Source organism: Accipiter gentilis, chromosome 15 (genome assembly GCF_929443795.1).
Source record: "Accipiter gentilis chromosome 15, bAccGen1.1, whole genome shotgun sequence".
Taxonomy (NCBI): Eukaryota; Metazoa; Chordata; class Aves; order Accipitriformes; family Accipitridae; genus Astur; species Astur gentilis.
This window is the reverse complement of record NC_064894.1, coordinates 10,352,167-10,364,443: the sequence shown is the minus strand read 5'-3', so window position 1 is coordinate 10,364,443 and position 12,277 is coordinate 10,352,167. Positions and strand designations below refer to the sequence as shown.

General features: G+C 41.3%; 1 protein-coding gene across 8 annotated transcripts in view; it reads right to left on the bottom strand.

Annotated features, from left to right (window-relative positions):
* Nucleotides 1-12,277, bottom strand: part of LOC126045985 (cytochrome b5 reductase 4) — a 43,309-nt gene that overhangs the window by 20,277 nt on the left and 10,755 nt on the right. For all 8 annotated transcript variants that reach the window (XR_007508182.1, XM_049817706.1, XM_049817707.1 and 5 more), the window contains 5 exons: nt 7,161-7,215; nt 5,488-5,545; nt 5,291-5,384; nt 4,682-4,714; nt 3,874-3,996 (listed from right to left, as the gene is read on the bottom strand). Coding sequence is in view for 7 of the 8 variants with exons in the window: in XM_049817706.1 (XP_049673663.1) it covers nt 3,874-3,996; nt 4,682-4,714; nt 5,291-5,384; nt 5,488-5,545; nt 7,161-7,215 (363 nt within the window). In the remaining variant the exon portion in view is untranslated. The remainder of the gene's footprint in view (nt 1-3,873; nt 3,997-4,681; nt 4,715-5,290; nt 5,385-5,487; nt 5,546-7,160; nt 7,216-12,277) is intronic.

Here is a 12,277-nt window from a genome sequence, read left to right as displayed (position 1 = left end):
AAAGCAAACTGAGGCCTGCACTCCGCTGCCAAGGGAATGGAGAAAAATGCATTAGCAATGTCAATTGTGGCATACCACTTAGCTGCCTTTGATTCCAGTTCATATTGAAGCTCTAACATATCTGGCACAGCAGCGCTCAGCGGTGGCGTGACTTCATTCAGCCCACGATAATCTACTGTTAGTCGCCATTCCCCATTGGATTTCTGCACGGGCCATATGGGACTATTAAAGGGTGAGTGAGTCTTGCTGATCACTCCTTGGCTCTCCAGTTGGCAAATCAGCTTATGGATTGGGATCAGGGAGTCTCGGTTGGTGCGATATTGTCGCCGGTGCACCGTCGTGGTAGCAATTGGCACCTGTTGTTCTTCAACCTTCAGCAACCCCACAACTGAAGGGTCTTGGGAGAGACCCGGCAGGGTAGACAGCTGTTCAATCTCCTCCGTCTCCAATGCAGCTATACCAAAGGCCCAACGGTACCCTTTTGGGTCCTTGAAATACCCCCTCCTGAGATAATCTATACCAAGGATGCACGGGGCCTCTGGGCCAGTCGCAATGGGGTGTTTATGCCACTCATTCCCGGTTAGACTCATTTCAGCTTCCAATACGGTTAGCTCTTGGGATCCCCCTGTCACACCAGAGATACAGATGGGTTCTGCCCCTTTATAACTAGATGGCATTAGGGTACATTGTGCACCAGTGTCCACTAGAGCCTTATATTCCTGTGGGTCTGATGTGCCAGGCCATCGAATCCACACTGTCCAGTAGACTCGGTTGTCCCTCTCCTCCACCTGGCTGGAGGCAGGGCCCCTCTAATCCTGGTTAGAACATCCGTTACTCACTTTCTGCACACGTAAATCGGAAGTCCCTTCAAGGGGATCAGAAATGAGATCAGCCCATCTACTGCGTCTGGGGGACTGCTCACGGGAAACTGGAGCAGCAGTTTTCCAAGAATTCTCTTTTCTGGTTGCTTTTTCTCGCAACTCCTGTACCCGTGCATCCAAGACTGAAGTGGGTTTTCCATCCCACTTCCTCATGTCCTCTCCATGGTCACGCAGGTAAAACCACAGGTTAGCCCGTCGAGTGTACTTTCTCTCTCCTCTCTCTTGGGCAGAGGAACGCTTACTCCCAATAACTGCGATGCGGGCCTGTACAGGTGAGGAGGAGGACAGATCCACTTTGAATTGCTGGAACTCTCGGGACAACTCCTCCACAGCTGAGACACAGGCCCGTAGGGAGGAAGAGAGACTCCCTTCGTATTGCCGGAGTTGGACAGCCAATTCATCCACCGTTTGTCCATAGCCTTCTCTCCAGGACATTACTGCCAATGAGTTGGCATAGGTTGGTGGTGCACTTCGTAGAAACTTCCGCCACATGGGTTGTGTGCATTGGACTTCATCTGGATCTGTGGGTGACTGCGCATTTTCTGGATCATTGTAAATCACCTCCAGCACGGCTAATTCTCTCAGGTACTGAATACCTCTCTCCATGGTGGTCCACTTGCCTTGGTGACATGTAACTTCATCCCTGAAGGGGTATCTTTCCTTTACACCTAACAAAAGTCGCCTCCAGAGGCTGAGGACTTGTGTTTTTCTCCCAATCGCCTTGTCGATGCCCCCTTCCCTAGACAGAGATCCCAGCTGCTTGGCTTCCTTACCCTCTAATTCCACACTGCTAGCCCCGCTATCCCAGCATCGGAGCAGCCAGGTAACAATGTGCTCACCTGGGTGGCGGCTAAAATCTTTTCGCATGTCACGCAACTCACTCATGGATAGAGATCGGGTAATTATTTCAGGTTCTGCCTCTACCTCCTGTTCTCGCGATGACCCTGGTTCATCTTCATCTCTCGCTAAGCGAACTGATTTCTTTGTGTGTTTCTTTTTCTGTACAGGGGCGACTGATACTGGCACAGGCTGGTTCTCTGGTTCAGCTGCAGTGTCTGTCACCGGGGTAGGGGTAGTCATGGTACCTGTTGTCGTGGTAGGGGCAGCCACGGTGCTTGTTGTCGGGGTAGGGGCAGCCACGGTGTCTGTTGTCAGGGTTTGGGTAGCCACGGTACATGTTGTCCTGTTTTCCATCTTTTCCCCCTTTTCCCCCCGAGGGTGCTGCATAATATCAAGCAGTGTTTGGTAGATATTGGCCAGAGCCCAGCACAGTGCAGCGAGTTGTATGTCTTTGGAATAGCCACAGCATTTTTCTTTCAAATATTCTGTCACTTCATAAGGGTTCTGTAGTTGTTCGGGAGTGAACTTCCAAGTCACTGGCGGTGAGAAGTTCTCTAGATACTTGCCCATATGCTCCCACATGCCGTGCCACCCATGAGTATCCAGCTTTGGGGGAGATCTCTGAGTGGTACTCTTAAAGAGCCTTTTTGTAGCCCTAAAGAAGACCTGAAACATATTCAGGAGGCATAGCACTAACAGCACACTGGCTTGCGCATCCCAAGGATATTCAAAATTCTCAAAAGCTGTTGTAATTAGTCGGAAGGAGAAGAGGGAGGTGAACGGACGGGGGGAGGTATCCCCCCCTAATTTCCCCATGGATTGGGTGTAATTACCAATAAAATCCGACAGAAGGCGCCCAAAGTATGGAAATGATATCACTGCCTCATACAGATACCAGCTTAACCTCATGACCAGTGATGTAATCATTTCATAAGTCGACATTGCCCAGTACAGCAAAATGATAATCCCAATCACTCTCCCAGAGATGAGATACGCAACTACAGGCAATACATAGAGCATATAAGAGCTTACAAAACGCCACCATGTAAACAAATGAAACAACATTGTGACTAACATCTATATATCTAAGAAATGCGTTTGGCAAATTTGTTTCAACACGCTCTGGCCAGATCTGTCGTTATCTCAACCCTTCGTGCCCCACGTTGGGCGCCAAAAAGGACTGTCGTGGTTTCAGCCCGGCCGGTAACAAAGGACCACGCAGCTGCTCGCTCACTCCTCCGCCCCCCTCCGGTGGGATGGGGAGGAGACGGAGGAGAGAAAAGGAAAAGAAACTGGAACCTCGAGGGTTGAGATAAAGGCAGTTTACTGGGACAAACACAAAAGAGATTACAACAACAACAACGGCACTAATGAAAAAAAGTATACAAAAAGAGTGATGCACAGTGCAACTGCTCACCACCCGGGACCCGACGCTCCGCCACTTCCCCCACCGAAAAAAAACAGAGACCACCCCCCGGCCCGCTCCCCATTTATATGCTGGGCAGGATGTCACATGGTATGGAATAGCTCCTTGGCTAGTTCAGGTCAGCTGCCCCGGCTATGCCCCCACCTCCCAGGTTCCTGTAAAAATTAACTCTATCCCAGCTGAACCCAGGACAACATGGCTTGAAGTCACCTAATCATAGCTCAAGTTACAAAGACGCAGTGTTCTAGAACAACACTGAAAGATGTTACTACATCTATAGCAACAGTTGGAAGTGGAGGTTTTTGTTCCTTCACTACAGTTACTCCTGTAATGATCGACACAAGTCCATGCACTATCTCTTCAGGGTCTGCTGAGGTTTTCATATGGACAGAAAGGATATTAAGCACACAGGTAGCCATGAGATGGAACAACACTCAAGCAGTCTTCATGTTCCACTGTTAGGTTCTTCCAGTCTTTCTGCAAGCCTGGAAGACCTCCAACTTCATTGCGGGACAAAACAAACCAAAAAACCAAACCAAAGCAAAACATCTCTAAGCTAAGCCCTTTCAAGAATTCATGAGCAGCTTTCTACAAGACCAGACAACATTCCTGAAAGAAATGAAGGTATGACTACAGAAAAAGAAAATCCTGGGAGAAACCAAATATGACTAACAAGCTCCAAAAAGTCTTAAAAACAGCTGGTAACATGGCCATGAAACTGCTTACCTCTCTCTGTGCGTTTGATAAATGTATTATGACTCTCCAAGGCCTGTCCCAGCATTTTCCAATGAATGTTATCCTTTTTCTTTAAGATAAACTCTACTTTCCCAACTTTTTCAGCAATGTTTACTATAAGAGAAAAGGTTTCACACTGTTACTTTTAGTTACATTTTGTACAAAAAAAAAATATTTTACTCCTCCGTTATAATGAAATTTCAGAAGAATTAGTCATTTCTTAAGACATACGGAATTAATCCATTAAATTAAAATATCAAATTAAATGTACTTCCAGCTACCTCTTTATCATGTTTTACAGTGCATTTAAAACAACAAGCACTAACTTAATACGCATAATTAATGTATCTTATTTACTAAATACATTGTGAAAAGCTTCACAGCCCAACTGGTCAAAAAGAACACTCATGAATTCAGAGTCCTCATTTACTGGAAATTGGTAACTACCACTATTTACTACTTCCTTTCTTTTCAAGGCCATTTGAATGAATAATTAAATCCAAGGAAATACCAGTCTAAGCAAAGAACAGTTTACAAATACACAACAGAACCAATTTCTAATTATTTTAACATTTAGTTGTACTCAGAGGGATCCGAGCACCATCAACTTATCACTTTCACAGGCCCAAATGCCACCATTTAAAAAAAAATATTATTCTATGTTATGGTTTGATTTGATTGTGTCAGAACCTGGTGGTAAGCAAAACTGTAAAGTATCTGATGAGTCAGAAACATAAATTGAAGCTCCACATTCTGATATTAGAAGAGATACAGAAGTGCTGCAAGAGGTGGAACTTACCAGCCATGTCTTCTTGAACTGCATGATCCAAGTCTGAAATAAAGAGAAACAAACTCCATGTTAAGCAAACACAAAACTACATTATAGTCATCATATATACATACAGTTTAAGGCTAGGAATATGGAGGGAACTAATGAGCCTAGAACTCTATGCATCTTTATCTGGCCCTGAAATTCCACTCCTGACTTCTGCAGGCCTAATACATAACATCAAGAAAGGGATTATTTTTCCCGTTACTTTTAACAATGATTCATGTAAAGCTACCAATCTACATCTATCTAAATCATTCCACATGCCCTTTTTGAATAAGGGCATTTTAATAACCACCAAAAATACACTTGAAGAAAAATTTTACACAACTTTTACATCAATTTCTTACTACACTTTATTCCACATGTAAAAAAATTAAGTACATACTAAACAAATGAAGATATGAGTTGATAAACAATGTAATTCCTTTTCATCAAGGTACTTTAAAGTAATCATCTCTAATGAAAGAGGAGGAAAATATTAATTGGTATACATAAAATGCATATGGTCTGATGAGAGGGTTTTAATAAAGTAGAATGAAAATTCAGTATTTTTAACTGCACAATTACAGTACATACCAACTTCTACAAGATATGAGTGGTCATCCACGATGATTTCTCCCCTTAATCGTTTGTCTTGACAGTCAACTATCACCAACTCTGCGTTCATATCCTTTCACAGGCAACAAAAAAAAAAGTTTTAATAAAGTTCTCCCAGAATTCAAGATGGATCACAACTGGATCTTGTAATTCTCCATTTCATAAAATACACTTACTTTCTGCTTAGTATATATGACAATGGTGATCAAACTATCTGTTTGGAACCAGTCATAACTGTAAAACAAAAAATACAGTAAAGAAAAAAATATATACTTTCTTTGGGCATACCAAAAATATACTTAACTAGCAGTTTTCAAGCAGAGCTTCTTTCATGAATTTACAAGCCAAATACATTATTTACTATTTTTTGAAGAGGTAAGTCCAGAGCCAATAATTTTGAAATTACTATTAAAATAACAACAGTCTAATTATGCATCCTGATAGTCCGCACATTATAGCTAAAATTATATGGTGTTGGTTTTACTTAAAAAGCATATGCATCCTCTTTGCAGTATATGAACCTTCCTAAGAAGACGATTAAAATCTTGACTCCAGACAACAGTATTCAATAGCCAGGATGGCTTCCAAGAGTTATAGATTCCACACACATACCACAAAAGCACAGTTCCCTTCACCTCCCCAAATCGAGATTTTACACTCCTATGTTCCCAAGCTGCCCAAACCTTGTAATAAATCCAGGGTAAGGTAAGAAACAGAAAGCCTTCAAATGTTAATTGTTTGTATGGCCTTACACTTGCCAAGAAGTAACTTACCACCCAACCCCAGAAGAGCTATTCCTTTCTCTACCCATTTTCACAGGGACCATATATCAGACAATCTCATGCCTGGCCCTCCACCATAGACATGGGTAGTTCTTTACTTGGCTTCCAGCTGGGCTGCAATCCCAGCCAGTGAAAGTCAGCCCTGTCCCAGAGGAAAGTTAACCCCTCGCATCTACATTACAACTGTCTTCTCCCTTCCCCAGCATCCTAACCACTTCCATCTACCGTTTGGACTCTTGGACCAGAAGAGAAAGCAGAGAAGGAGGATGCTCCCTCCAGCAGACACTCCTGTCAGCCGACACATTCAAGGCTGCACACCTTCCAGTCACACACCAGAACATGCCAGACACACACAGGAAGAAAGGCAGCAAGGTTTGGGGAGCACTGCAGAAGATAAGCCACATTCCAGTTGTTTACAAGCCACAATAATTTACATGACTTTATGTAACTAGCCCAGAGATTACACATTCACAGGAGATTTTGATGCAAAGTGAGAAACTGAACCTTGGAGACTCAAGGCATCGTGGAGTAAAATGATATGTCAGTGACAACAGCAGGCATATCACAGTGGGGTTTTAGGGCCTGCTTCACTTTGCATATTGTAGAAACTTGAATATAGCTATCACATCTTAATATATTCCAGCTTGAAATGAAGTACTTTTCCAAGGCATGACAACTCATATGATTATGCACAAATTAATTAAAGTCAAAAAAGTAACTAGCCCAGCTGGAATCACTTTCCAGGAGTTTTCTCAAGATGCAAGCCTGAGGAGCCTGCAAATGTAAGCCATACATTTATATATGATGCCAGGCAGTGCAAGTGTTAGAAACCAACAGAGCAAACCAACAACCTTGCATTGTCATCTGCCTACATGGTCAACATGACCTTTGGCAAATTGTTTAAATCTGAACCTCAACTTTCCTACTTATAAGAGGATGGTAATGATATGTACTCATTCAGCTGAAACATCAAGAACTAACCACTGAAGAAGTTGCCTGCATTTACTCAGAACTGCACAGAATTATTAAATAGAATGTTCAACAGACAATGAAAGACAAAGGTTTACCTTGGAGTTAAATCTCTAGCAGAAGCACCCAGTACTTTCTTCTCAGGAAGCATACCTACAAAGAGCAGAGAGTCATTAAAATATTTGCTGTGATGCTCACTTAATAGAAATCATAATCAGGGATGTTTTGGGTTTTTTAAATTGAATGTTCTCAATACTCTGCCACAATATTTAGTGGCTTTATTTCCACAGGCAGCCAGAAGCATCCATGTACTTTTTAAATTTTGTTTTTATTCATCACTTTGCCACGGAGAGCAGGCTCCTAGAACATGGAGTTCTACTTCAGAAATTAAGACTTCCATATACTACACAACCTGTGCGTGCAGCCCTTCTGGTACATGTAGCTTGGTCTCAGTTTCATCTGTTATTAGCTTGTGCTTTCACACTTTGTGATAGTGAAGCACAGAAAAAAGGTTATCTGAATAAATCTCTAACAGAACTATTTGTTTATACAATTCAGATTAACAAATTCAATTTGGGACATCTGGTCTAACCTAATTCACACATAAAATTTCACATCAGTCAGTTAATCAAAGATATCAGCCTTAATCTCTCATATTTGCACTTTGCTTGGAATTTTCAGCTACTCACTTTAATTATTAAACATCATGAAACAGTCTGAAAAAGCCTTTGCTGGGAGGCAACACTTGGTCAGTCTTTGAAAACGTCAACTGTACTAATCTCTGGCTTAACAGAAACTGAACATATTTGGCAAAAAATTGAGCAGAGATGATGGATAAAAGCAACTGCAGTCCTTCATCAGTTTTAACACAAAGAAGTTACATAGAATCATGATGGAAGAAGCTGCACAGACTGAAATGTAATATGATTTCTAACACTACATGAACAGTAGGAGTTTTCCTGGACAGCAGTTAGGCAGAGGTCTAAGATAACAGTTGGCAAGTGCTGGTTTCAAGCCTATTCAAAAGGCAAACCTTGCAAACCTGAAATGGCTATGCATAAACTAATTAATGTATGAATCCTCAGTTACCTAGATGTTTATCTTCTAAATGCCAGTAAGTTTTGTAGTATGACTGCAAGCTTAAACATAGTAATTGAGTGGCTCCACCACGTGGGAAGTAGATAAAAACAAGAGAGCCACTCTGGTCTAATCCAGTCTATCAAAACTATTTGATCATCCAGATGGGGGAATTAACCCAAAGCAATTAAAACTCGCTAGAATTACTTATTCTTTGATCCTTAATTACCCCTAAGTACACACCATCTGCAACTGCTGAGGAAGCTAAATGGCAGAGCAGTCAGATCATTGCAAAAGAAAAAAATCAATCACCTAATAATAAAAACCTTCTCAAAGGCTAAGCCTTTCTTGAGGACATACATAACATGCTTAGGTTGGCCTCCATGGATAACAGGAATTCATGGTGATACACACTTCTGTTTGCTTTTCCAGGTCAACAGAAATATATGAACAGCCGCAATAAAATAGAACATTCTGGCAAACCAAGTTATTTATGAATTATTCTGAAATACTGTAAGATGCTATGTGAAAACAAGAAGTCACATTGCAATAAAAAGACAATGATTCAGGTGATCAATGAACCAATTAAGGAAAGTGCTCTACTGGTCCTGGTGGTCATAAATGAAGCAAAGCTGGTGGTAAAGCCAAAGGCTGATGGCAGGCATGAAATGAAGACGTTTAAGGTGACCAGGATGAACAGCATAATTACAGCTCTGCATCTCACAAGAGCAAACTTCAGCTTGTTCTGGAAACTGTTTTGCAGAATCCCATGGTATAGCAAGGCTAGTGATAAGAGTTTCTCCCACTATCCTCATAGCCACATTGGAGAGAGCTGGGTTTGACAGGTGGATTACAATCTGGATAGAAAATTAGTAGGACTGCCAATCACAAAAGGTGTGATCAGCAGTAAAGTCCAACTGGTGGCTAGTTACAGTTAGCATTCGCTAGGGAAAAGGTAATGCCAATACTGTTCAATACCATCATTAGCAACCTGAAGGGCACACACTGTCCCACTGTCAGAAAGTACATGAGCAATAACAAATCACAGGAAGCAGGTGAAACACGAAAGGTTATGGCTACCATTCAAAGGGACCCAGACAGACTGAAGAAATGGGCTGACAAAACTTCCATGAAGCTAAAAAGCAAATGCAAAAGTTTGCACCCAAGGGAAAATAATAATAATAAAAAAATCTAACGCAACAAAACAAGTGGGAGGCCTGACTGGATAGAAACGGGCTTTGCAGAAAACCTTCCAGGGACTTAGTAGACAAGCCAAACTTAAGCAGATACTACATCCTTGTGATGATGAAGACCAACTTTATCCCAACCAAGAGCATAGCAATCAGTTCAAGGGAAGCGATTCTTCCTCTCTGTTCAGCATTTGAAAGACTACATATGGAGTACTGTGTCCAGTTTTGGCTCCCCAGTGCAGGACAAACATTGATATACCAGACCAAGTCCAAGGAAAGGCCACCAAAATCGTCAGCAGCTGGAGCACAAGATATACGAAAATGAAAGGAGGCTGAGGGAACTGTGTTCAGCCTGTAGAAGAAAAGGCTAAGGGGGAAAGCCAACTTCAGCCTTCAACTACCTAAAGAGCAGGGGGTGGGAAAGAAGGAAGAACAGAGAAGATAGCCAGACTCTTCCCAGAGATGGACAAGAGGCAATAGACAAGTAGCAGCATAAATTCTGGTTATGTATATGGGGGTGGGGAAAAAAAACCCCAACAGACAAAAAAGAGACCCAAACAAAATGCCACACCACTTCCCATGAGGGTGGGGTTGCTCATGAGCAATCTGATCGAGTGTCAAAGTTCACCCTGCTTTGAGCAGGAGACTGGACTGAACAAGCCTCAGATATGCCTTCCAATCTAAACTATTTTAGGATGCTCTGAAAGCTTTCTGTACTTATTGTTTCCTTGTTCTCAGAAGGCCCAGAACAACCTTGACCCATATTTGTAAACTCCAAATATTACTAAGAAAACCAGGAACACTTATATTACTTATGCTAAAGAATTCCAGCTGGTTGAACCTCAAAATTTAGTTTTCCATACTGGAAACTCTAGCTCAAACTCTCCTCCCATCACCCTTTTCCACACTGTAAGTATTTTCAAGGTCTGATGTGCATATACTCAAACACCAGCTTGTTTTCCGATGGTGGAACTGCCTAAGTCATATTTTTTTACTATTAATATTACAAAAATCATCATCATCATAGTTTGGGTGAAAGAAATTCAGTTTAGCTCAGAAGTGCAAGGCTGAAAAGATAATTTAAAAAATATGTCTGATACATATTTGTTCTCAGATAAACATGAAGTTTTGAGGCATGCTTTGATAATGGCAATGTTTTGAAATTTTGATCCTTTGTTAGAAACTCAAGTATGAACAGATGTTGAAGAGCACATTAGGCTACACCCACGCTGATTGTTATCACTAGCAATATATTCTGAAAACTTCAGCTTTAATTGCCCCTAACATTACATACAGTTGATGTTTACAAAAAAATTGATTGATCTGAGCACACTCCAAATACAATTACTATTTATACATTTTAGATTAAGACAAAAGTGTCTTCACTAGTGCCCACAACTTCAAAAAAAAAAATCAAAGCCTTGTGCCATAGGTTTCTCTTTCCCACTTTCAGACAGTGATGCTTATTTCTAGACTCATTTTGACTTAAATTTATGAGAGCTAATCACCAAGATGCAACAACAGAATATGAAAAACCTCATGGAAGGTAACCTCAGAAACTGACCTCTCCGATTTTGGAAAAAATCTTGCCAAACAGGTAAACTGAAGCAAGCAAGCATCAGTATTTTGGCAATTTCTGGAAACTACCATCAGAATAATTTCCTATGTCTCCTGACAAGTCACACAATATGGACAAGAAAATTTATTGCTAGGAGCAGGAGGGGAAGCAAGATGGAAGAGAGAGGTAATATCGCTTATTTCTTTTTACCTGGGTCCACTGTGAATATGAAAGATGCATAGGAAAGTTCTGGACAGCTAGACAAGCACAAAAACTAAGGAATTCATGAACCAAAATAACAAAGAGGAGAATATTGAAATAGATGGCAAAATTAGTCTTCTACTTGAATACAAAATATTTATTGTGTATGTAATGACTACTAGCTGCTAGTGATGATATTCTGATAGAGTAAAGCAAAGTTTGTTTTCTAATTTCCCCAGTCCTTCAAAGCAAGATTAAGAGGTTCCAGCAACTTGTTCACTGCTGAAGGAAAAAAAAAGACAGACAGTAGGACAGTCAGGCAACAGACCCTGTCAAAGTTTAGCTTAACATCCTACAAGGCTATAAAGCAAAACCGGAACAAATAAAATCAGTCTTGCTTACTTTTATACGAAGTATGTTTAACTTCTTGTGTAGCTCAATATTTGTGCATATTAAAAGGTAAACTGCCTTTTAGAAGTCAAATACAACATTCACAGAACATAAAGGGAGGGCAATGAAGACAGTATGAGAAAAAAGAAAACAAATGGGAACTCATATTCACCAGAGAAACATGAACAAGTTATCTTCCCCCTCCCTGTGACTGGACTTGCCGGGTACCACCCCTGAGAACTTCTCTGGCTTCATCTTAAGACACATCTAGGTTTCTGCACCTCCTGCCACTCCAAAATTTGACTTCTCTAGGCTCCTTTTCCAAAGTTTCAGCCTAGACTTTTCTGTGACCAATTTGCACCTGTCCCTTTTCATGCCAGTAGGTCAGCCTTGAGTTCAAATTGTATTAATTCCCTTCACAGGTGTTAATCTTATTTGTTCCACCAGCACACCTCCATCACACTTCATTTGATGTGACTTCATAAGCCATATTCTTTTAGGAAGCCTCTTATACTAATATGACTAATCTGTCTGTAACATTTCTCTAAAAGCATCAAAATCAAATACATAGCTCTTGATCACTAGCAACCAAAGCTACCTCCAGTATTTAAGGAAGGGCTCAGCAAAGGCTTGAACGCTTCCCCATCTCTACAAGGACTACCATCAACCTCCTGATACATTCACAGAACCATACTTGCTTCTCTTAGAGCTACACCAACTGTTAGCCCAGTCATTCTCACAGTTACATCTCAAGTAGTTCAGTCATACTGTGATCAGCTAATTCACCTCCATTTCAACT